Genomic DNA, 26,532 nt, shown 5'->3' with positions numbered 1-26,532 from the left:
GAATCTTATGTGAAACAGTATCAAAGGCAGCGCGTAAGTCAAGAAGGACAAGTATGGTTAACAGCCCAGAGTCAGCTGCCAGCAATAAATCATTGGTTATCCTGACAAGAGCAGTCTCAGTGCTGTGATGAGGACGGAAGCCAGATTGAAATTGTTCATACAAATTATTATTTAAGAGATATTCATGAATTTGAATTGAAACACACTCTTCCACTACTTTGTATAAGGTATACCATTTTGTTTTATAAAATGTGTGTAAAATGCCCATACATGGGTTTTCCCATATTACATTATATATTATTAATGTCTAGACTCTACAGTACATTGAGATTCCCATTATATACAATTTGTCTATACATTGTTTATAATTTGCATATTGTGTTTTTGGAGCAAAATTTAATTAAATATAAGTGTAATAATGGGAGAAGTAGTTGGCAATATTTTCACAATAATATCTAATATTTCATAGGAATATTGAAATATAATTTATTTCCCTATTAACTTGTTGTGTCTCCCAGAATGCCCGATAAACGTGATAAAAGTCCTGGAGGGTATTCCAGAAAGCAGGTTGTGACCTAATGGACACATGGCGATTCTTTGAAATCGCCATGTAATAATACTCAATAAAATAATACTCAATATTTTGAGTATTGTCTCTACTTTTGAGAGACAATAATATATCTGGTGCATTTGATTTAAAACTTTGCAGGATTTCTTTCTTTTTTTTCTTTTTTCTTTTTCTTTTTTTTCTTTCTTTTTTTTTATTCACTCAGAACTAAGTTACATACATGAAAGTTAATTGTCAAAAATCCATAATAGACACTTTAATGCACTTTGAGTAAAATACACTTTATTGCCAATAGCTTTGGGACGTCTGCCTTTACATGCACATGAATTGTAATGATGTCCCATTCTTAATCCTTAGAATTTAAAATGGAGTTGGCCACCGTTTGCAGCTTTAACAGCTTCAACTCTTCTGGGAAGGCTTTCCACAAGGTTTAGGAGTGTGTTTATGGGAATTTTTGACCATTTTTCTAGAAGCAGATCTGTGAGGCCAGGCACTGATGTTGGACGAGAAGGCCCGGCTCTCAGTCTCCGCTCTAATTCATCCTAAATGTGTTCTGTCGGGTTGAGGTCAGGACTCTGTGCAGACCAGTCAAGTTCCTCCACACCAAACTCACTCATCCATGCCTGCGCAATCATGTTGGAACGGGAAGGGGCCATCCCCAAACTGTTCACACAAAGTTGGCAGCATGTGTGGAGGAAATTCATTTATTTTTAGTAGACTTGGACTGTGCATCAAAAAAGATAAAAAATGATTAAAAAAATAAAAGAAGGGCCAACAAAGGAACATTACATGTTGTGTGGGATGCAGGTGATAGTCAACATGGTCACAATTAACGTCAAACCAGTGGCCAGGCATCGACGGGATTGGAACACCTGAATTCAATTATTTGGAGGGTGTCCCAAAACTTTGGCAATAAGGAAATATAAACAATTCTGTATGTAATAATGAAATAGGTATTTGAATTTAGATACTTACATAGTCCCAAGGCCCAAAATTAAAAAAAGATTAAAAACACCATATTGTATAGGCTATAAAAATATAGGTATAACGCCTTCATTTTGCGTCATTTGCTTTTCATTTCAATTGAACCTTTACAAACACCACAGACTGTGTAACAGCCACAGATCGTTAGGAGCTGGTGTGTGACTCAGAGTCTGTGCTTCAGTAACGCACTGCGCACGCGGACTTTGGCTGTGAGTGACGGTGTCGTTCAGTAGTTCAGACAGGTATATGACGCGATACTAGTATAAAGACGTCGTGATTCGAATTCGTGAGTCATGCACTTATTTTAGCCTGTGTATCTCTTTATAATACAGGCTGAACACATCCACATCCGGGTAACGCGACGCCTCGCCTCAGTGCGGGAGGAAGGCTTCGGCAGATCTGACCTGAGATCAGCTCGCACGTCCCAGACAAAATCGCCACGGACGGTCACAGAACCGATCCCAGATGATTCTTCAACCGCGGAAAGGCACCAGACAGGGAATTTATGTTACAAACCCATCATGTCTTTTGCAGATATACGCGTTTGAGTCAGTCAGTGTTTAATTCGCTCATACACACTTTCCTCTGACGTTTCGCCCAGCGCGAGCGCGCGCACTCTCTCTCAAACACACACACACACACTCAGTCTGCTGGCGTGATCAGGACGGCTGCTCGCAAACACAGAACCACAGCAGCCACAGAAGACACAATTACGTCGCAGCACTGTAAGTATTCAACATTTCCGACATTACAAACGCGATATCGAAATACCAGCTAGATATGGTATACACCGTCGAACACCAGTATAGGCTCACGGGCTACTGCTGCGTGTCTTTTATTTTGGTGTCGCAAGAGAATAAGCTAAACGTACGCACAATTATCCGCATGTCGGGCTTGTTTTTTGTTAACAATGTTGACAAACTGAGAGTGTAGGCTATGTGAGTGTTTGAGCCGCCAGCGACTGATCTGTTTCATTGTTACAGTCTGTCGTTGTGCTCGCGTGTTACATTGTAAGCAGCTCGCTCGGTGTCACGCTGTAATTCTGCTGCTGTTTGTGTTGAACTGAGTGAACAGGCCTGAAACAGATCACACCACTGCAAGGCCTTCGGTGCAACACAAACACTAGTAGATCATGCTCTAAAGGGCCTGCTCACTCAATTCAACGTGCATTTCAGCACGATTCTACACAATACCGATATCAACTCTGTCAGATGCGGACCTACAGTCCTAATAGACCTTGTCGTACAAATCTGACGCCTGACGCTGAAATGGCATACATTTAGCCTTCATTTCTTTGTTCTGTGATAGATATGAAGTCCAAAAAAAAGTTGTATCTGTGTGTTGTTATTTGCAGAATTATTACAACAATGTGAAAATTAAGTACACAATTTATGGATATGTCGATTTTAAAATATATTCAGGTCATTTTAAATTAACTTTATCACTTTAAATAAAACTTTATTTTTAATGACCTAAATATGTTGAGCTGTGTCCCACCTGTATTTTTTGAGCAACCCCGTTACTGCATGTTTATTAGGATTTTAACTTGCATGGAACATTACCTAAATTGTCACACCTAAGCAGTGACACCCTTTGAATATTTTCTACATCATAGTGGAAAGTAAATTCTTTCCCCCTTTTTTAATTCTTGACTTTAGTGTTAAAGCGCAGCCCGCTGAACCCTGTTACCAAATATCTTTCTTTAATTTATGGAAATATAAGTTAATAAGCACAATTTTCAGGTTTTGGTCACAAACTAGCTTAGCTTCTGCTGACTGAAAGCTGAATTTGTAACCTTGTTACCCATTCTGTAACACATTTATTTTTATATATATAATATATATATTTTATAGCCTTGTTTTGTACCCTATTCCTGTTTGGCATCTATCCTCATTTATCCAGGCTATGTCTAGTCCTTCCATTTCATATTTTATTTTCTAATTTTGCGGCGCTAGGGTGTTAAATGTGCTATTTACAGATTGTAAACAAAGGTGGAGCGTCTTCTTTTTTTGCAGAGGACTATATAAAATTCCTAAAACTGTCACACTGCAAACAGAGGACCTGTTCACTCACTGCTAAATAAATGTGGTCATGTGACATTCCTCACCGGTGGGCCTTTTTATGGTGATGGTAAACCCGGGTGAAGTCAGGGTGGCAGTTTTTTGCAGATCGGTTATGACTTATTATTTCATAACTGTGGTGAGTCAGGTCTTGATTTTATTGCTGTCAGTGTTTACATAGTGAATTATTGCAAGTTATTTCCAGTCTTTAAACACACCTAGATTGCAGACTAAGACTAGTATGAGCAGTTAATTCAAAACCTTTTTTAATATTAGTAAAATAATCCTCTACAGGTGGTCCCATCACAACTATTTATGTAATCATTAATCTACGCCATACTGTAGTTATATTGTTAGATGTATTGTATGCACTAATATGAAAGGAATCTGTTCAAAGATCAGCTGCTGACAGGTGGAGGAACAGGAAATTTCTAACTCTTGGACTCTCTCTCTCCCCCTTACACACACACCTTAGGTTCTTAGATCACAGGATTACCAGTCACAAGTTTCACTTGATTCTCTTGGAAAAACAGTGAATATTCCCCTCATTATAATTGTGTGGTTTAGGTCGCTGCTGAAAGTTCCTCTCACGTCACATTCTGGTGTCAACCCTGTCAAAATGGATTTTTTCCTGTGGTTATGGCTTTCTACTGTGAGCAGATTCATTGAATAAAACTGAGACTAATCATTTAGTTTAATAAAAAAAAATACATGTTAGTTCGAGGCTTGAAAAATTAGAGGAGTTTTTGTCTTTAATTTACATAATTAAAGCCATTTACTTAGACTGAAATGGACTTTCAGATCATGATATTGCTGCTAAAATTGCCTTAAATGATTAAAACTAAAATTGAAATGTAATAAATAAAAAACAAATAGAAGTATTTAATCTGTTCTTTATACTAAATTGTATGTTGTGCTGATATATTACTGTAAAACCAAGCAAGCGTTCTAAAAAAGTATTTACAAACAAACTGACAAAAAATTGTATAACATTAGATCACAAGATTTTTGAAGATAATGAAAAACAAACACTCGGTTAAGTACAATATGAAATGATTCTGCTTTTGATTAATTTAATATTTCCCAGTTAAATACGTCTCTGTTTAAACTTTGGTACACTTTGTCTTATGTCTCAGTGTTTTGTTGTCAGAATTTTAAAAGGCCGTCAACAACACCATTGAGATTTCTTTTATTTGATCTATTCCAGGTTCTGAAGCCAGAAGTTTACGGCCGCTACCATGCCACTATTTGGTAAATCTCACAAGAACCCCACAGAAATTGTGAAGACCCTGAAGGACAACCTCTCTATCCTAGTCAAACAGGACAAGAAGACAGAGAAGGTATGAGTTTGCAGTTGGCATTATTACAGCATTTAGCAGTTCCTGGGGGGTTTAGTCAGTGAATTACACCTGCTGATAAAACCCGATTCACTATAGGAATTAAATCAGATAGGAGTGCAAACATGGTGTGCTGAGCACTATTGCTTAGGGGCATCTTGCAAGCTGGATCTGATTGCTAGCTGTGGTATCTGTCAGGAGTTGGTAAAAAGTAATAAAGGACACAAGTCAGGAGTAACAAACTTCATCCATCTTGTTCACTCTTTCACTTCAGTTCTCCACACATTTCGTCATTACACAAAACTTCTAAATAGTAGTCAACAGTACAGTGTTGTTCATGAGCACAACTCTAGCTTTTTAAAGAAATCAACAGATCGCTGCAATATATATGGCATACTTTACTGCGACTGTACAGCATCATTTCACAACTTTAATAAGCCGATTTGCATCAAAGGAGGTGTTTATACTGAGACGAATGCTCCAGAGCATTTAGTGCCTGTTTAAGATGGCACAAAAATGACTATAAGGTTTAATGAATTTTGAGTTTTTCCGCTCTTCGCATAAAATTTCTTTCCATTCCATTATCTATCCCGATTGTATGCAAGCTCTCAGATGACTGCATAATGAATTTGACTATTGAGTGATGATGCTCAAGTTTTCCTAGGTCTCTACAACTTTAACCTAAGACACATTATTGCAATTTTCAACCAGAATATCAGACGGTCTAAATCAGGCTTCTTTCCACTGCTGATTTTTTTTACCATTGTATTTTTGCATTTTTCATTTGCTTTTTCAGAGAGGCAGGCCTGGCCTCAGGCAAATAAGAGCTTTAAACCAGTGCACTAGATGAGCTGTGGACATGAATATTCTGATCCTATAGTAGAATGTGCTCAGAATGTGGATATGCATTTTGATAACTATAACTGTGTCTAGCCACCCTTTTGACTATTGGAATAAAGTCAGCTCAACTTTACTGTCTGTTTTTGAGGGAAGTGTGACATGGAAATGTCTATGAATAGGTCTTTGGCGGTTTGGTGAGCAATGTGACTAATGTGGACATGCAGTCTGGGATATGCATTTAAAAAACTGTTTGATTTAATCAGAATTCTTCTTTACATACATTATCACCCAGACATAGCAATGCTTGTTGTTTGTTGAATGGGGGAAGTTCAGGTATGTCCCAAACAGAAACAAGATTTTTTTCTTACTCCATTGGCAGATCATTTTGCTTGTTCATCATTTATTTTTTATTTTTAGATATTTGCACTGAAAACAAGACCAAAATATTAAGTTAGAAAAGCATTTTTTTTGCAGTGAACTCATCGTCCATTAGAGACCCAAATGAGCGAGAGGCTGGATTCCTTCCTGGAAGCTCTCTTAGTTGAAAGATTTCGCAGAGGTGGGAATATCGCTCCACTGCCCGACCTCTTGCTCATTTTCACCTGCCTGCTAAGGCCCTTTTCAGCAGCCTTGCGCTAAAGTTGAGCGTTTGAAATGCGTAGACACGTGAAATTACCCAGAATCATTTTAGGTGTTCAGAGCAATATATATGGCATTGATACATATATGACATGTGCTTTGCATACACATGAATTAGCAGCATATTTTGTAGTAGTATCTAAGTGATTTTTGTGTGTTTGTCAGGCTTCAGAGGAGGTGTCGAAATGTCTGGTGGCAATGAAGGAGATCCTCTATGGCACTAATGATAAGGAGCCGCACACAGAAACAGTGGCCCAACTGGCCCAAGAGCTCTACAACAGCGCCCTGCTCATCTCATTGGTGGAAAACCTGCAGGTTATCGACTTTGAGGTGAGGATGCTTTAAGTTAATTACATTAGAATTCCAAACACTACAGAAAACATGACATTTTTAATGACATTATAATTGTATACACACTATTTGGGCTGGGCGGTATTGAGTTTGTACGATGAATGAGTACCGCCCCCGCGCATGTGCGCCAATAGGAGGACAATAATTCTGACTAAAATATACAATATTTACGTAGACATGCAAAAATATTTGTTGATGGACACTGGACAATAATTAAGCATACAAGCAAGTGTATTTTTATGAAAGCAACCATTTTGATGGGGTAATTAAATGTAGGCTAATACATTTTGTCAGCATTTTTTTTCATTGTTTTGTGATTTTTCGAAAAACAAAATTATTTTTTGTTTTTATATTGTAATGTTAGAATTTAATGTAAATTTAAACCTAGACTAGGTAAATCCAGCCTTATCTGCCGGCAATTTAATTTCGCCCTGCAACTCGAAACCTGTACATTAATTTCTACTGCTTCTGTTACACTTTTGCGGGAACCAATAACAGACTGGCTTATCCACCTGACAAGCTATTGGTGTGTTTTTAACACGATGACAGAAACGATGGGTCGTTGCCCGTTGATCACGCCACTTGTGCAGTAGAAAATACAGAGCAGACTCCCCAGACCAATGTTCAATCTTAAATTCAACTTGGTCTGGTGATAGACAGACAAATTATTAAAATATATTAATTAATATTTTAAAATATTAATATTAATTAGGGAAATTGCCAAGCAGCTTGGTGAAAAAAGGTCCACTGTTGGAGCAATCATTAGAAAATGGAAGCAGCTAAACATGACTGTCAATCTCCCTCGGACTGGGGGTCCATGCAAGATCTCACGTCGTGGGGTCTTAATGATCCTAAGAAAGGTGAAAAATCAGCCAAGAACTACATGAGAGGAGCTGGTCAATGACCTGAAAAGAGCTGGGACTACCGTTTCCAAGGTTAGTGTTGGTAATGCACTAAGACGTCATGGTTTGAAATCATGCATGGCACGGAAGGTTCCCCTGCTTAAACCAGCACATGTCCAGGCCCGTCTTAAGTTTGCCAATGACCATTGGGATGATCCAGAGGAGTCATTGGAGTAAGTCATGTGGTCAGATGAGACCAAAATAGAACTTTTTGGTCATAATTGCACTAAACGTGTTTGGAGGAAGAAGAAGAATGTTAAGTACCATCCCAAGAACAGCATCCCTACTGTGAAGCATGTGGGTGGTAGCATCATGCTTTGGGGGTGTTTTTCCGCGACTGCACTGTATTAAGGAGAGGATGACTGGGGCCATGTATTGCGAGATTTTTGGGAACAACCTCCTTCCCTCAGTTAGAGTATTGAAGATGGGTCAAGGTTTCCCAACATGAGAATGACCCAAAACACAGCCAGGATAACCAAGGAGTGGCTCTGTAAGAAGCATATCAAGGTTCTGGCGTGGCCTAGCCAGTCTCCAGACCTAAACCCAATAGAAAATCTTTTCAGGGAGCTCAAACTCGACACACCGACAGACCAGAAACCTGACTGATCTAGAGAAGATCTGGGTGAAGGAGTGGGCCAAAATCCCTCCTGCAGTGTGTGCAAACCTGGTGAAAAACTACAGGAAACGTCTGACCTCTATAATTGCAAAAAAAGGCTACTGTACCAAATATTAACATTTTCTCAGGTGTTCAAATACTTATTTGCAGCTGTATCATACAAATAAATAGTTAAAAAATCATATATTGTGATTTCTGGATTTTTTTTTAAGATTATGTCTCTCACAGTGGACATGCACCTACGATGACAATTTCCGACCCCTCCATGATTTCTAAGTGGGAGAACTTGCAAAATAGCAGGGTGTTCAAATTCTTATTTTCCTCACTGTATATACAGTATTGCCGTTTAACAAAAAATAGAGAGATGTTTTTTTGGCCATATTGCCCAGCCCTAAACATTACTAGTCAAACTTTTGGGGTCTCATCTGTCTGTACTGTTCTTCAGACATAATTTTTTGCTCTTTCTTTTTCATTCATGATTCTAATAATTGTTATATCGCTGCTCCCCCTTTGAGAAAATTTGTCACATTAAATTCGGAGAGAATTTCTAGAGCCACACGGTCGACAGTCAGAGGAGAGTGCAGCGTTCCAAAATGTAGAACCACATATGGTCAACAATCATTTTTTTATAAAGCAGCGAACCTTTGGAATATTCTTCCAAATGAAATTATCTCATGTACAAACTATAGTACATTTAGACGCCTGACCAAACAGTGGTTATTATTAAAGCAAACCTGTGCGCACTGAATTGAGAGTGAGTGAGTCATTCCTGAAGTGGAGTGTGTTTTTATGATGTGAGTGAAGTAATGATTTTATGTATTATTTTGTATATGTTTTATGAACTCTTGTACGTAGGGCTTATAACATCTACCTGTCCAGGGACTGCGGGTGGAAATTAGCATTTTTTGCTATAACCTGGCACATGACATCTCTTCTTTTTAGACTAATGTTTTTTCTGTGCATTGTCCCTGATCAAATAAATAAATTCAAATTCAAATATTGACGGTGTCTATTTGTGTGTACAGGGTAAAAAGGACGTTTGTCAAATCTTCAACAACATCCTACGCAGGATGATTGGAGTCCGCAGCCCAACAGTGGAATATTTCTGCTCTCATCAGGAAGTTCTTTTCATTTTACTCAAAGGGTGAGACATGATAGGTATTTTTGAAATGCAGCACATGAGCAATTTTACTTACAAACTTTCATGGAAAAGCTTCCAAATGTTGCTGTTTCCCTTTCTTTTCTTCCTCCATCCATTTAATCAATAAACTGATGTCTGCAGCATCAAAATCAAACCAGCAAACATGGAATAGATGTAAAATCGTTTAGCTTAAAGGGATGGTTCACTTTAAAATGAAAATTGTCATCCTTTACTCACCCTCGAGTTATTTCAAACCTGTATGAATTTCTTTCTTCAGCTGAACACAAGGGAAGATATTTTGAAGAATTTTAGTAACCAAACAGTTAACTGGAGCCATTGACTTCCATAGTATTTTTTTTTCCTACTATGGAAGTCAATGGCTCCAGTTAACAGTTTGGTTACTGACATTCTTCAAAATATCTTCCCTTGTGTTCTGCTGAAAAAGAAATTCATACAGGTTTAAAATAACTTGAGGGTGAGTAAAGGATGACAATTTTCATTTTAAAGTGAACTATCCCTTTAATTTACCTGAACATGGTCCCTGTTAAGCAATAATGTGTTTGTGTGAATGTGACATTTTTACTGTGATGTCGTGGCAGGTATGAGACCCCTCAGGTGGCATTGAATTGTGGGATTATGCTGCGTGAGTGCATCCGGCACGAACCTCTCGCCAAAATCATCCTCCACTCTGAACACTTTAAAGATTTCTTCAGCTACGTGGAGATGTCCACATTTGACATCGCTTCTGATGCATTTGCCACCTTTAAGGTGAGCGCTATATTTTATTAAACCTTACATTATTAATTGATTTGAACAAATTTCTTAAATGTTTCAATAAAAAATACATTTAAGACATAAGAAGTAGACATCAGTTAGGGTTGGGCGATATGACAAAATATATCGTCTGGACGATAGAAAATGTCTATCGTTTTATATAAGGCTCTATCGCTTACGCCACGATAAGGCGTTTACGGCAGAATTTTACGTCAAGATGCACCTCACGCCACGGCATGCCCATGCACGCTGCAATACATAAACAAACATGGAGGAAGACGGTAGTAGACGCGGTTCAGACCAGGGTAATTCTCAGAGTAATTATGCCGGAGTGGTGGCATAAGCGCTCAAACCAAACTTCAGACACAGACGCTACAACGGGCTTTTACGCGTGGCACACCATATAGCCATATATTGAAATATTTTAATGGCAGGTGTAGGGATGGCGAAAACTAAACATTTTCTTGACCGACCACCGAGCCTTTAACCGGTTAACCGATTAGTTTAAAATATGCTGCGCTATTTGAAATAACAGCCGCGAGCCTCACTCACTCACTCACTCACACACACTGTCCTAGCGCTGCCGCCTCACTTCCACTCACGTCACTTTTTTTAAAATCCCCCACAGCGCGAAACACGAGTCCCGCAAATGTGCCGCCGAGGAGCTTGTTTGTAATCTGAGGACAATGGTTCCTTAGTTTTAAAATGGTTTGGGTACAAGGTGATCGCGTTGAAAATAAAGGCGTTTGTCTAGCGTTAGAAGCTCATTTGAAACATTGCCGCGGCTCATTTAAGAAAATGACAGCTCCGAAGAGACGCCGCTTTAGTTCGAGGTAGTGCTAACAATAATAAAGAAAGACGATCAACACCTTATGTGTTACCACTGAAATGTAGATGTAATATATTTCCAAATGTAAGTCATCGGTTAACATCCCTAGACAGGTGATAACTTTACCAACTGTCTTGCTTGATAAAAAGGTTCTAAATAAAACAAAAATGTAGTCCATACTACCTTTATTTGTTTTGTATATCATTTCAAACTGCATTTCCACATTGCAATTTTGTATAGACTATTCATAAACTGAATTAACAGAAAAATTGCTATATCGTTATGTATATCGTTATCGGGATATCAAATGAGCTATATCGGGATATGAAATTTTGGCCATATCGCCCAGCCCTAACATCAGTGTTTATATTGTAACTGTAAACTTTTATCCCAGTTCTTCTGGGATAATAGGAATATTTGTAACAGAAATAATGACGCTGTGTGGTTGAAAAGACTATTTGTGAAGCCGTTTCATACGTGTACATAACTGGATCAGCGGCAGCGCGAACGCAGATCTGAATGTTCTGGTGTGATTTTTGTCAAAGGTTTAATAGATGAATCGCTGTCATTTAGGAATAAGATTGCGATCTTTTAATGATTAATCGTGCAGCTCTAACTGATGCATACATTATTTGATAAATGGGAAATTACACTAAATATATTGATTTTTCTTTTACAGGACCTGCTCACAAGACACAAGGTTCTAGTGTCGGAATTTTTAGAAATGAACTATGATGCGGTAAAATATTTGTTTTGGGGGTTTTTTGGTACATTTTTTCATAGAATTTCATAGAATGCCATGAATAACCTATATGATCTTCCAGGTTTTTGACAACTATGAGAAACTGCTTCACTCTGAGAACTACGTGACCAAGAGACAGTCACTGAAGGTGCGTGTTCTGACATCTGATTTCTGTCATCTAGAGCCTGTCCTGTCGTTAATCCTGTCATCATGTGTTTGTGTGACAGCTGCTGGGTGAACTGCTCCTGGACAGACACAATTTCACAGTCATGACACGGTACATCAGTAAACCAGAGAACCTGAAGCTCATGATGAACCTCCTGAGAGACAAGAGCCCCAACATTCAGTTTGAGGCGTTCCATGTCTTTAAGGTACAAAAAATTTAGACACTATTTAAACCCCCCTCCCCCTCCTTCTTTTCCTTGCATGGAAAATACAATGTCAGGATTGAAAATGTCAAGCACCAAAATAACAAAAAAGTATCAAAACGTTGTTGTGACATTCATATGGATCTACTTTATATTAAGTGTCTTTAATTACTATGCACTAACATTTTAAAATAATAATTTGATATAGTACACCTGTACATGTTTTTACTTTGTACTGATAATTAAAAAATACCTTCATGTAATTACATTTACATTTAATCATTTAGCAGACGCTTTTATCCAAAGCGACTTACAATTACTTTATATAATTACTTTATATACACCGATAAGGCATAACATTTTCTAATATTGTTTTGGCTGCCAAAACAGCCCTGATCCATCAAGGCATAAACTCCATTAGACCCCTAAAAAAGTGTGCTATGGTATCTGGCACCAAGGGTCAGCATGGGCACCCTGTCTGGTCTGCGGCTATGGAGCCCCATACACAACAAACTGCGGTGCACTGTGTATTCTGACACCTTTCTATCAGAACCAGCATTAACTTCTTCAATTTGAGCTACAGTAGCTCGTCTGTTTGATTGGACCACACAGGCCAGCCTTCGCTCCCCACGTGCATCAATAAGCCTTGGCCACCCATGACCCTGTCGCCGGTTCACTACTGTTCCTTCCTTGGACACTTATGATAAATACTGACCACTGCAGACCGGGAACACCCCACAAGAGCTGCAGTTTTGGAGATGCTCTAACTCCCTTGTCGTCGTCTAGCCCTCATCCTGCTTTTTAACACATTAACTTTGAGGACAAAATGTTCACTTGCTGCCTAAAATATCCCACCTTCTGACACTGATATTCTCAACCCTGGTTCTCGAGGGCCACTGTCCTGCTGAGTTAAAAGCAACAGGAAGGTGAGTATGGCCCTGTCCCAAATGGCACACTTCATGTGCACTTTCGGGCTTGTGGACTTACAATGACCATCGCGTGCGCGTGTCCGTTAAGTCCACAAGACCGTAAGGTGTCCCATTCGTCATTTAAGCTTACCCTCTTTGCGGCTGCTATGCTCCCTCGATGCGCACTTCAGCTGAGCCCGCAAGTTCAGGAGCTACGCAGAGGACTTCTACCCGGCAGTCAAAGCGGCATTACGTCATTAAAGTGCGGACTCAGAGGAAGACCGTGAGGGTTTAGGGTGCCATTTGGGACAGGGCCCAACATCAAGGTTAGAGCTAAACTCTGCAGGACAGTGGCCCACGAGGACCAGGGTGAGAACGCCTGCACTAACAGGTGCCGTGATGAAGAGATAATCAGTGTTGTTCTCTTCACCTATGATGTGACTCATAATGATTGATCGCCTAATCGGTGTATATCTATAATTTCACAAACTGGTCCTTCCCTTACCCTTTAACCTACCTATACCACCAAACCGGTCCGTAACCTTACCCGTATCCCACCTCAATAGCAGCACAAGTGTTTTGCAATACAACATCAACACAATAAGTACAATGGACCTCATTCATGAAGCCTTTGTAAATACACAAACAAATTCTGAGTAATTTCCGATAACCTTTTCAAAAATTCTCCTCCATATTCACAAACGCTTCGTATACCCACAGAGTCAGTAGTTTGGCTTGTGTATATTAACAAATTACAAACATTCGCAAATAGGGAGTGTAAGTACACTCATTCATAATTGGCATATTTCCCACCCCTGAGTTACATCTGCAAATGACATGTCCAGGAATGCTGAGGAATCTTCTGGACTTCTTTCTAATATTTGGCTCCAGTATTTTGCATAAATGCTAAAGAGACTAATTGACCATATGCCTAGCAAAACATTCAATTATCGTCTTTCCAGCAAAGCAGTTTTAGCCAGCTAAAAAATGTCTGGTGCTTTTCTGAAAACAGCCAGCTGGTGGCCCTTTTTATACACTTTTATTGATATTTCTCTTTTATTGATATTTCACTTTTATTTAGATACATTTATTACTATGATACTGAATATCCATGGCAGTAATGTGTTACTAGCATCTAATTTAGAAGAATATTACTGAATATAAAAATGTTGAAAAAAGCAATATAACCTTTTCCATTGGTGTTCAGTTGGTGTACAAGTAGGATTGGTCAGGGGGAATATTTGTTCTGCCGCTCCTCCACTGTGATTGGACGGCTGGGTAAAAAGTGACAGTGACGATTACCAAATTTACTCAACTCAAATATCATTATGGTACATAGTGCATCAAAATCCAATATCATCAGTTTGCCTAAATTAGAACAGAATTTTCAAGCATTTTATGCAGCGTTAAGACATGGTAGGGTGCTGGTGTAAACTTATTTCGTACCAATTAACATTTCGAACTTAAGTCAGAACAACTTTATGCATGATTCACACACATTAATTCTGTTCATGTTTCATGAATGAGGCCCTATGTACCTAACAATTCATGTAGATGTAAGTACATAGTAGTTAAAGACACTTAATATAAAGTGGGACCCTTATATTTAATAAAATTGCAATATATATTCCATATTATAGCTTTGTGTGGGGGACAGACTGAAATAGTTGTATATAATTGTAAGAATCATTTTTTTTTTTTTTGTATTTCCTCAGGTGTTTGTGGCCAATCCAAATAAAATACAGCCTATAGTAGACATTCTTTTGAAGAACCAAACGAAACTCATCGACTTCCTTAGCAACTTTCAGAAGGACCGCACGGACGACGAGCAGTTTAATGACGAAAAAACGTACCTTGTCAAACAAATACGAGACCTAAAGAAACCAGCCTCCTAAACTTTAGCTATTGCAATATTAGGGAGAAAAAAAACGACAAAACCCACAAAAAAATATATATGATAATTCTATTTAAAACTTGGAAAATTGGTCTCCTTAGCTCTGAGGCTTCCAAAAGAAGGTTCCTGATCATTGGTGTTCTCTGTTCTTATTTGATTTTGTATTCCTACTGCCTTTTTTATATTTCCTCACAAACTCTCGTGCCATAATAGGACAATTTAAAACTAGGAATCAGCCGGTTTGAGTTACAGGAAGAAAACATCGCTTGACGCATCGTGGATGAGGAAGTACAGGTAAACGTTATTTCACCAGTCTGGACAATCCACACTCCCTGACATCAACAGAGCCACAATCAGAAAAGATGTCTGTGGAAGAAGAGCTGAAATTCCCACACGATCAATTATGGGTTGCTGATTTATAACTGCACTAATCTTCATTCTTGCATTCCTCCTTTCTGTCGTCTTTTCTCAGGAATCAGAATGACTTGCTTTCGCTTTTATTTTATTCCGAACACTACAAACCTGATCATTTCCTCCTGTTCTCTTTATTCTGTTTGTGTTTTATCAGAATTATTTAGAAGGATGAATTCATTTATCAGTATTTTAATTATTGTTCATCTGAGCTGAAGCAGGAAACGCATGTTTGGGTCTTCATGTACAGTTTGAGTTGCTGCCGGGCCGTTTTTCCGATCAGAAAGCATCGCTGTTTTGTTTTATATATTTTTAGTTGATGTTTACCTAAAGCTGATTTTACTCTTAAGGTGGTTGCCATTTTAGAAGAATGTTGAAAAGTCAACTTTTGGCACTAAGTGAACCAGTTTATATTACAACTTGTATATTTCACGTAGGTCGGTGAGGTAAATCTATAGTGCTTTGGAATTACTATCGTATGATCTATACTTTAGTGTCCTTAGTGCTATTTTTAACTTTATTACATCATACTGAAGTACTTCTTGTACTGTTGTGCAGCTGTAGTGTAATAATCATTTCTATACTATAGTATTCCTTTTACTGTAGTATGTATTTTGTGCTATAACCCATAATTCAGCTGTCTATGTTGATTTTGACAGAAGTAGATTGTTGCCTAGCTGAAAAACAAGATGAAATGAGGACGCAAATGTACTGAAAAGGTGCCTTTTGTTCTTGAGTTGTTAATTTACTCTCTTGCTCTTGTTTTTTTTATTTTATGTGATAAGACATTTTGGAAGGGGGAGCTTAATTTCTTTTTGTTTTTAATATGTTCTGATTGAGCATATTTAGCTTGATTAAGCAATGAACCTCTTTAACTCGCTATATTTGAGTTATGCTGTTGAAGAAAATTCATTAAATTTCATTCTTTTTTTTTCCTTAAGTTGGTTGATTCAGTATTTTTTATTTTATTTTTACAGTCGCCTTTAGTTTTCTGTGATAAATTATGTTCAGGTGGTTTGGACCAAATTTGTACTCTTAGGCAACTACAGGTCCTTCTCAAAAAATTAGCATGTGATAAAAGTTAATTATTTTCAGTTTCAAATATTTCAGTTGGTGAGCAATGAATCTAAAATATATGAAAGTTGAATTTTTATCAGTTCATTATTGTCCATAATGTAATATCACATATGGTAATTTTTTTAGAAGGACCTGTAGTTTCAAATTTTAAATATTCATGTAAGCCAAATTTATTGATATATTTGTCAGCAATTACATAGACAGTTCAAAATTTGAAATAAATTTTTTCCTACTACACATTTGCAGTTTCTATCTGAAGTGCTAATAGTACCATGTCAATAAAGAACAAGATGAAGCATTGGCAGTATCACTGACTCCTTTTTAAAGCTGCACTGTGTGATATTTTCCTCCATCCAGCGGTGTAAAGGTATATGACAATCCAGTGAATAATATTTTCTGTTCCTCTCAATTCTGATTTCGTTTAACTCCTACGGTGGCCGATTTAGTCCAAGATTACCATGGCAATCCCCCTCTTCACATTCGACACGGTGCCATCGAGTGTTAAAACGCGAAAGGCGAAGCTTGAATTTACAGGTATGTCCCTCTTTGGCTAATGTACTTTCAAGATGGAGGGGCAACATGGCGACCAGCATTCGAACCCCTCACCCATATGTATTTTCAATGGCATATTATAAACTTATGAAAATACTTTATTACTTGAAAGAAGTAAATATACATTAATGAGCACATATTTTTGAAAGAACTAAGTGTTTTTAGCTAAGAATAAACTAAAAAAAGTTACACAGTGTAGCTTTAAAAGAAAAAAAAGCACATATGATACTGAATATAGTGTAAATCTTCACACTATAAATATATTTATTCACAGTTATGCGTGTCCTTTCAATTAAAAAACTTCATTGTGTGAAATTAACATATACAAGCCAGTAAAATTCATATCAAACTTTTCTTTAACAGGCTGTCATATTAAACTAATAAAACTAAGCATAATTTCCCATATTTTATTTGGTATTGTAATCATAAGATAAGGTAACACTTTATTTTTATGTGATTGATTGTAGTTAAATATATTGTATATTAAGTACATGTAGTTCATTTACATTACTCTGTACTTAAAGTACAATGTAACTACGTCACCTTTAAATGAAGTGTAACCTAAGATAATGCTTGTTTGTATCATTCAGCTTGAGTATGGCAGGTGAAATAATGTTGATCATCACCAGGACCTGTGTATTCTGCATTAATGGCATTTTCTGTGGCTGTCCTACAGGCGAGAGAACAGCTTTCAAAATGTTTTCTATGATCGCAGTCTCTTATTGCACTGAAAATGGGTTTCTTCATCTCTTCGTTTCATGCAGCCATCTGCAAAACACAATCAAACACATTCAGTGTATATTCCATGCTATATTCAGGGTTTGTACAAGGTGCTTTAAGTGATTGAAATACTATATGAAATTCATACATTAAACAAACTTTAAATTTCATTGATAAAACAATCTTTTCATGCTAAATTAAAGCTCCAGCCCATTTGATATAAAGCCATTTCGTATGGCTGTGAGCGTGACATTGCACATAAATATCAATATAAATGTGTTAAAGCTTTCATTCTTAGGTCAATCGTGTTTATGAAGAAAAAATAATCAGTTTCAATAAGGAATCTTTGTCATTGTATCCTTTCAATTGTTCAAGCCACAGTCGTTGAATGTGCTGCAATTTATTTGTACCATTTTGTTTTATTTATTTTTATTTATACATTTACATTTTTTAGACTTTTGAAGGATATTGTTTGATAAATGAGATCTCTGATTATAGTCCTTGAAAACCAAAAAGTCCTTGAATTATATTTTACAGTATCTGAATGAACCCTGTATAGTCCATCTAATGGTTATGAATGCGGCTTGTGGGGACTTCATTGAGAAACTACATTGAAATTACTGTATATTCAAAGTTGAATTGAACTACCCTTAAGTAAAAAAAGATTTCAAAATGGTAAAAATTAGCCTGACAAGCCAGACCCACATCAAGATGTTTGGTCTGGAAACTCACCATAGACAGGGCTCAATCCGAGGGGCGGGATAAACGGTTGTCTTTCAAACGCCATCTGCACGCGATAGGATAGCGCTACCACCAACCAGAGCAACGAAGGTGAAACAGAGCTTGTTGACAGATTAAACTTTCACCGTATCCGGTAAACGACACGATCGCGTGCTTCGTCATTCAAATGCGCTAACGGGCTTCATTGTTTTTCTCTGTATAACGTTACACTAGTCTGACGTGCAAAACCGTTTTGCTTGCTACTGCTAAGGTTTAGTTGCATACAATAGTCCATAAACCGAATCATGTCCTCATAATCTGCGAGTAAAGACACACAAATGTTGACAGATCACTAAATACAGTACATACCACAGAGACGGACGTCCTGCTGTTGCTGTTTCTCCTGTTCAATTTATTTTAGCCTCCGAATTTGATTCTGGATCATATATCTATTAGCTGAGCTCGATAGCATGGGTTTCTCCACGCTTGAGGACGTCTACGCTTTGCGCATTGGTCATTCTTTAGCTCCGCCCACACGATACGCCTACAGGCGCTCGTTTTTTTCCGAAAAGACTCGGTACCAAGCCTGCAGTCTCCCTCTCATTTACTGAAGCTTTCGCGCCTCGATCGCCCCCCGGTGGCCGGTCCCAGTATAGCCGCCCCTCTGTGTTTTCTAATGGACGCCAGGCAAACTAAATAATAAAATTACACTTCAAAAAATTTTCCCCAGAGTTAGTTTATGTCACTGAAGGCAGTTATCATCACGATGATTTCATTTCAGGTGTTCGTTTTAAAATATAAATATAATAAATGTATATATAAATATAATAAAACTAAAGACTTTTCGGAGATATGAAGGGTGCAATACTACTCTATAGGTACTCAAGATTGACATGAGATTGACTGAAGCTGAGTGTTTCACCCCCCCTTTAACTCCAAGTCTTCCAGAGTCGCGGTCAAAGCTGATTCGAAAGACCGCCGCCGTCCGCCAGTTTCTGTGTTTACTAGAAGCACGCAAACGCAACTCGCCCGTCGTCATTATGGCCCCGCCCGCCGACTCTATACACGATGTGATTGGCCCGTCCAGATTGTGAGGAATACAGCTCAGAAGGGTATTGAGAGTGCCTAGATGACACTCGCGGGCAGATTAAATTTGCTGCCGCTAGGGTGCGTCTAGATTTCTAGGCTAGGTAAAAATGTGAGCAGTCATAGGATCTAAAAAAAACTGTACTTACACATTTTTAACCTGAATGGTTGATCTTGGTTAAACTACACAGACGTGTGACAATTACCAGTAATACTGAACTGCATTTGGTAAAGTAGCTGCCATGTAACTTTTGCCTATCCATTTAGTGAGACAATTTGACAATAGTGGGCATGTTTTTAAAGGTATGTTTCAGAATTGCAGGTACATTTAAATGACATTGTAAAATGTAAGTGTTTGCATTTTTGCTATAACCAGCCCAGTAGTTGGCGATATAACTTGGTAAAGAACCACTACGTGCCTATAGACTGAACACAAAATACACACAGGCATGACATCACCTATTTCACAATTTAACATTTTTATAGTTTACACAGAGACAATAATGGTAGTTTTCAAAAAATTGCACTTTGAAACCTGTTTTCAGGCCAAATGCTGTTGTCGTGTAAATGAACGGCTAAAACATACACTTTCCATTTTTAGTTTAAACCTGTCATGTAAACAGCACAAAAACACTTACTTGCTGTAGGTGGAGCTGCTTGTTCTGAAGTATGTCTAGCAGATTTCTGTTGCCACTGAAAAAATATTGTAAAAAAAAAAAGTGAGTAGATTTACACGTATAATAGTTATTTATCATAAAAGTAAAACAAAGAAGGAGGAAAAATACCACACCGCAGTGCTGTATTTATGCATTTCCATTAAGTTCGTAATTTATCATCAGCACTTACAACAAACTTCTGGACGGCGTTGAGTTTGTCGAACCTGAGGTAGGAGATGTCATGTTTGACTTTGTTGCTGTCCAGGTCTGTAGTGTAGATCTGCTTTATTCCAGCGCAGCCAATCAGAGGAACACACTCATCACACGGGCATTTGGTCACAAACATCATTGTGTTCTCTTCTTCTTTTATCTCTGCACTCCTGCAGATTGGAGGGAAATAAAAGGGGAAAGTGGGAGGCTGGTGAAATGAATGAATCATTATAATGCATTCAAATGAATACGCAAGCAATCCACCATGATTGAAAAACAATTTAGGTGTCAGATTAGTGAAATTCCACATGCAAAAAAGGTCTGCTGTCCTCTGTCAATAGTGTAGAACCACAGAAGTCTGTTAAATTGAGCTAAAAAAAAAGCCAAATCTGTGTGGGGAAAATTTTCGCCCTAATGCAAAACTCCTGAATTCCTGGAATTGGAATGACTGGATTCTGCAAAGCAATTGTAAATGTGACTGGCTCACCTGAATGTGAGCGCATTCTGCTCCGCATGGAGGATGTATCGGTACTTCCTGTTCTGTCTCTCTTTCTGCTTGTGATCCATCTGAGGGTACTCTGCGTACTGTGAGCCCACTGGATAAGCGTTGTATCCACAGCCCACTAGGTAAAGCTGACCCGTGCCATCACATTGTGACTGCAACAGTCAGGGGGGGAAAAAGTGGGGTTTTTTTAATACGTACAATCATAAATTCTAGTTTTCACAATGGTTTTTGGCTCACCTGTTTCCCCTCAGCCCAGATAACTGCACCGACTCCCACTTTAGGATCCTCTACACAAAAAAAGTCAAGTTAAAACATTTCAACCATGTCCTCAATTCAACTTTGCACCCTGACTTCCCCGTCCAGGAACTGGCATCATTTAGGTAGGAAATTTAATGGACTAATGAATCCTGTGATGTTTTTTGGTGGCAGCTGTATGTTCATGGGTCTGTATCAAAAATAATGAAATGTTTAAAGTGATAAAGATTTTTTAGAATCTACTTAGAATATAGAATGATTTTATTATTCCAAAATATGGTTAAAATATTAATATTAGCGGTCACCCTCAATCCTTCACTGAGCAGTGGCTAACTTTAGCACATTATTTACAACCTCTTGGCAACTGTCTTGCCATTTTGTAAATTCCCAAATTATAATTAAGTTCTGACAGTCATCCATCCTGCAGCTGGTTTAAAGTCAGCATGAAATGGATATTCAGGCTAAAGGCCCCTAAAAAAACTTTGAAATCAAAAGAACTGTTGTGATGTCATTTCAAACTAAATATGGGCAAAGCACAGTTTTGAAACGGCTTGCCACAGCAAACTTGCAGGAAAAAAGTTTCGCGCAGTTTTCCGCATTCTTTCACGCGGGAAGTTGTACATTCACTTCGATGTCCGTCAAAATACGGAAAACAAGATTGATCATTACCTCCACTACTCCTTTAACTACAGTTGTCTTTTTTAGCATTTAAAAATAAACCTCACCTGTAACCACACAAGAACTCATGCTTCTAGTTTCTGTACTTCTAAATTTTTATACTTTTATTGACAAAAAATAAATGTGCATTATTTTATGTTTCTACATATTATTTTGAGTATCTTGAACTCATCTGTCCAAGCAGTCAGTCAGTCTCTCTCTCTCTATTAGGAAGTGTATGTAAGTTTGTGGCCACTGCAATCACTTTCCCCTCTCCCCCTCCTCCTGACTCGAGGTTGCCAGATTGGCTGCAGGATCAGCAGGAACGTTTGTAACTGCAGCTGTGGTAACTAGAGCCGATCTGGCAACCCGGGTGCCGAAACACAACTGACTTTGTGATTGGTCGATAGGTGGAGAGTGGAGCTTCAGGCCAAAACACAACATGTCTACATCAACATCAATTGAGCACTGCAACAACAACTTTTAAATGACAATATCCTGGCCGGACTACTGTTTTCAGTGGTATAATTATTTGAAATGAACATGATTTCTTAATGTCTAATGACATATCAGGGCCATTTTATAATTAATTGAATTAATTAAAAATAAAAAAATATTCCACAAAGGCTTTCCCTCATGTCTTTTCCCTCCTTAAAATTAAGTATGGGCAACAACTAGGAAAAGATGGTGATCCTTCATTTCTAATACTGAGAAATGATACTACACTGATACTACATTTCAAGGTAATGTCATCTCTAAACTGGACTCATTTTACCAGTCACTAAATGTGTGTTGTTTTAGTAAAGACCGTTTTAGGCTGTGTCAGAAAAAATAGCCTACATTAAGTGGGTAATAATAAAAAATGTGCAATAATTAAAAAAAAGACCTGGAATCAAACACATTTAATTTCCTGTTGGCACATTTTGCCATCACTTTTGGAGTCTTGATTTGTGTATTTTTAATTTTTTAATTTTTATTTGTCAATTACTCAATATCTGGTATTCTGAAAAAGTGTGTGTCTGGATCAGGATGATCCAATCCAATTTTGCATTGAAAAACCGGCACAAAAGAAAGATGGATTACCTGATCCAGGATAGCGAAAAATGGGATGTCCAAATGAAAGTTGTTGGGGATTGGGGCAAGTTAATAATAAAAAGTGAATGTAATCAAACAGAATTCACCTGTTCTACACGCCAACAATCGGGCTTGTATGATACAGTGCCGTATCACATCCTGAGGTAAAGCTGGAGAACCTGTCCCTACAGGCTCTCTCATGAAGAAACCATATTCTTCTTGTAGAACCGGAACACTAGCAGCCACAGACGTGAGGATCCTAATGAGATTCTTCATATGCTGCCTCAAGTTACTAAAATTTGGTTCCACACAAAAGTTCTCCAGTCCCATCTTGTTCAGCACATACATATGCTGTTCTTCATCATTTATAAAGAACTTTTCCAAGAAAACATCCGAGTTGTTCCACCGTTCCTTTTTAAAGACATCCGCAACATCTAGAGTTGGATTGTCCGCCGCGATCTTCCCAAGGAAGTCACAGTTTTGAGACGTTTGGTCCACAAACTGCAGCATGGTGCTGTCCAGAGGCTGCAGGAGCACACAGATGTGCGGTCTGCTGTTGGACTTCAGTCGCTCTGCAGCTGTGGCGTCTAGAATGGCTTCCTGGTGACTGGAGTCCGCAGGGTCACGTCTGCCTGACAGCAAGCCGATCTCAGCATCACCGGGCCAATAAGAGATCTTACTCACACCAGCTGAACAAAGGACACGAAAGGCAAGGCAAAGAGGGATGAGATAGCCAATCAAATATAAAACGATATAAAATAAATCTAATATAATAATTAAACACTGGTTATTAAAAGTTTGGAATAATTAAGAACTTAATGTTTTTGAAAGAAGAGTTCAGTTGTGCTGCTCAGTGGAATGGAAAAGGGGGATATATTACAATTTAAAAGTTTGTGGTAATTGAGATCTTTTTTTATTATTATTATAAATTAATCATTGTATTCAACAAGGATGCAATAAATGTATTCAAGTGACCATAATGACACTTAATTTACAGAAGATTTCCATTTTTAAATAAATGCTGTTCTTTTAAACCTTCTATTCATCAAAGAATATTAAAGAAAAAAAAATATCAGTTTCCACAAAAAAATTTGAGCAGCACACCTGTGTTCATCATTGATAATAATAAATGTTTTTTAAGCAGCAAATTATCATATTAGAATAATGTGTGTGTTTGTGTGTGTGTGTACGTACATGAGAGAGAGGTTCTAATCTTACCATTAATGAGCATCTTGAGGCAGGTTGAACAGGGTTTTCTGGAGAAGTAGAGATCACATCCCTTCAGGCGGGGTCCATGTTTGACCACAGCCACCTGTCCTGCATGTAACTGCACACTGGAGCAATGCAGACCCAGAATCCTGCACTCATGGACCACCACAAGACCGCTGTCTCCAGCCTGGATGCAAATTTAAAACCTCTCATTTCTTCTGCATCGCTTTTAACAAAATTAAATATATAAATAAAACTGAGGCAGCCTGTAAGTGTTTTCCTCTTAACGTGCCTCTAATATTCATGAAGCTAATAAAATGATTTCATGCACAATACAAGTTCATTAGCATCTCCTTTAGAGCACATGAGTCATTGTATGCACAACAGGGACTCTCATGTGGGAAACAGCGGTAAGACTTTATTTTACAGTGTCCGTGTTACATGTTACATGTACTTACCATTATAACATAGTAATAACAGTAAATTATGCATTATTACATGTAGCTAACCCTTAACCGAACTCTAGTAATCTAACCCTAACCCTATAGTAAGTACATGCAGTTAATTAATATTACTCAGTACTTAAATATATAATTACACTGTAATGACACCTTAAAATAAAGTGTAACCAAAACAGCTTTCCAATAATTATTTATAGTGCCGTATATAATTATTTTCCCCAGAAATAAATACAAATCAGATATTTTACACCGGTGGACATCATTGTTACACATTCCTCTTAATAATTTCCTCATAAATGCATTTTAAATGGCTTTAAATAGAAGCTCTACATCTTTGATACACAAATTAAAATATGCCTACAGGATCATTTTCTCGCTGGCGCTGTTCTTTCTTGGGGAAAAGTTCCATCCATAGACTCAACAATGTGAAGAGGTTGGCTTTGGACAGTCGAGGTCCCTGACCTGAAACAAAGAATAGAAATCATGCAAACAAAATTAAAAACATTAGCTTAACTAAAATAACATGGTCAGTGCTATGAGAGGGATGTGTAGAGATATTATAATACCAGTATAAGTAGTAGTAGGCCTGGTAATTCTATTGACAACTGATTAAAATTAGGGCTAATCAAATGGATTATAATTTTATCAATATTTTATTGTTTATTATTATTTAAAAAAATTCTGAATGCATATTTTTTACTAGTGTTGTCTGAGTTTTTTAGTTGTGTCAAAAGTCATAATCGATGTATCTTTATAAGGAGATTGTTAGTATAAAAGTTTATCAATTATATTGCTGTTAAAATGAGGATATATGCTATAAAATTATATAATAGCCTACCAGTCGGTGCAAAGACCAAAGGTATGTTTTAATGACGATAAATAACCACGAAGAAATTAAACGGCATAGTCAACACACTGTAATTTAAAGTTTAGATATCCACAGGGATGTGGTTTATTTTTTGTAATAAATGAAAGAACTGTAACAATCTGAATAATTGTCATACCACAATAATACAAATTTCCATTTCTTTCAGTCGAGATTAAGTGCCAAGTCCTTAAACGCAGTAACGTTAGTTCACTCAATGGATTACGATGGATTCAATCAATTTAATCTTAAATTTAAATCTTAAAAAAAGAGGTTTGCAGTGAGAACATTTACTTTTATGAATATGAATGATATTTTGCTGCACTTGGATCTGCCAGAAGCAAACACTGACAGGCTAATCTAACCTTGTACTTTGGCATCCGTCTGGACGCAGGCATCTCTCACATCGCGCACTTCCTCGCCGTTTGGAATAGATCTGTTCCCCTCCAAATCCCGATAAGGCCGCCGACTGTCCGAAGCTGCCATTCAACCGCGATCAACATTGACCTGTCATTGACTAAACTGTCCCAAACAACAGCCTCCTGTCCGCCTTCATGCTGTCCTCTTCCTATTTGCTCTGACGTCACTAGTAGGCGGGGCATCTTTTTTAAAGGCTCGCCTGTTATGATTCCCCAATCTCCAGGGGCCAGTTGTTCAAAAAAATTATACCGTAATCTGGAACAATCCCATATTTTGCCATCCTGTTCATCCATCAATTTTTTTTGAGCCAGTTTTTCAAAGCAAAACAAACATTAATCTGTAATTATACCAGTGTAGTTTACAAACAGTGATAATTAATATATAGTGATTATATATATATATATATATATATATATATATATATATATATATATATATATATATATATTAGTGATATTTACAGATTAATTTATGATGCCAAAATCTCTTTTACTTTAGGCTACCAAAAAGGCTTATAGGTAGTCTTATAAGGTCAAATTTGATGATTTTAATAGTTATATAAAATTAGTTAAATTAAAAAATGTGTGTGTTACATGATACAAATATTGTATTTTTTTAAACCAATTTTAAAGATTGTAACATTTTTGATCCTGAAAACCTGGGAAATACTGCAACAAGGAAGCAGGGATTTCCTCCAATTG

General features: G+C 37.6%; 2 protein-coding genes across 4 annotated transcripts; one reads left to right on the top strand and one right to left on the bottom strand.

Moving 5' to 3' along the window:
- Nucleotides 1-1,643: 1,643 nt before the first annotated feature.
- On the top strand, nt 1,644-16,741 carry cab39l (calcium binding protein 39-like). Of its 2 annotated transcripts, XM_067441055.1 has the most exons (10): nt 1,644-1,794; nt 1,885-2,277; nt 4,820-4,952; nt 6,594-6,758; nt 9,323-9,441; nt 10,038-10,206; nt 11,721-11,780; nt 11,866-11,931; nt 12,011-12,154; nt 14,775-16,741. In XM_067441055.1, exons 3-10 carry the CDS (start codon nt 4,851-4,853, stop codon nt 14,952-14,954), a joined length of 1,005 nt encoding a protein of 334 aa, XP_067297156.1. In that variant the 5' UTR covers nt 1,644-1,794; nt 1,885-2,277; nt 4,820-4,850; the 3' UTR covers nt 14,955-16,741. The 2 variants fall into 2 exon arrangements, with proteins under 2 accessions (XP_067297156.1, XP_067297155.1); XM_067441054.1 differs by having other exon boundaries at nt 1,674-2,277.
- cdadc1 (cytidine and dCMP deaminase domain containing 1) lies at nt 16,596-25,992 on the bottom strand. Of its 2 annotated transcripts, none has more exons than XM_067441052.1 (9): nt 25,777-25,992; nt 24,908-25,008; nt 24,095-24,272; nt 22,984-23,565; nt 21,128-21,177; nt 20,873-21,042; nt 20,366-20,555; nt 20,158-20,212; nt 16,596-17,761 (listed from the first exon to the last, which is right to left on the bottom strand). In XM_067441052.1, exons 1-9 carry the CDS (start codon nt 25,895-25,897, stop codon nt 17,697-17,699), a joined length of 1,512 nt encoding a protein of 503 aa, XP_067297153.1. In that variant the 5' UTR covers nt 25,898-25,992; the 3' UTR covers nt 16,596-17,696. The 2 variants fall into 2 exon arrangements, with proteins under 2 accessions (XP_067297153.1, XP_067297154.1); XM_067441053.1 differs by having other exon boundaries at nt 20,400-20,555.
- Between the last annotated feature and the right edge of the window lie 540 nt (nt 25,993-26,532).

The sequence above is a fragment of the Pseudorasbora parva genome, chromosome 4 (genome assembly GCF_024679245.1).
Source record: "Pseudorasbora parva isolate DD20220531a chromosome 4, ASM2467924v1, whole genome shotgun sequence".
NCBI lineage: Eukaryota > Metazoa > Chordata > Actinopteri > Cypriniformes > Gobionidae > Pseudorasbora > Pseudorasbora parva.
The sequence above is the reverse complement of the archived record's forward strand: the minus strand, read 5'-3'. Positions and strand labels throughout refer to the sequence as shown.

Coding starts and splice junctions, on each gene's coding strand:
- cdadc1 (XM_067441052.1), bottom strand. CDS start 25,897: ATGGCAGCTTCGGACAGTCGGCGGCCTTATCGGGATTTGGAGGGGAAC. Junction 25,009..25,776: donor GACGGATGCCAAAGTACAAG/GTTAGATTAGCC, acceptor TCTTTGTTTCAG/GTCAGGGACCTCGACTGTCC. Junction 21,178..22,983: donor ATTGTTGGCGTGTAGAACAG/GTGAATTCTGTT, acceptor TTTTTTGTGTAG/AGGATCCTAAAGTGGGAGTC.
- cab39l (XM_067441055.1), top strand. CDS start 4,851: ATGCCACTATTTGGTAAATCTCACAAGAACCCCACAGAAATTGTGAAG. Junction 4,953..6,593: donor AGGACAAGAAGACAGAGAAG/GTATGAGTTTGC, acceptor TGTGTTTGTCAG/GCTTCAGAGGAGGTGTCGAA. Junction 6,759..9,322: donor TGCAGGTTATCGACTTTGAG/GTGAGGATGCTT, acceptor TTGTGTGTACAG/GGTAAAAAGGACGTTTGTCA.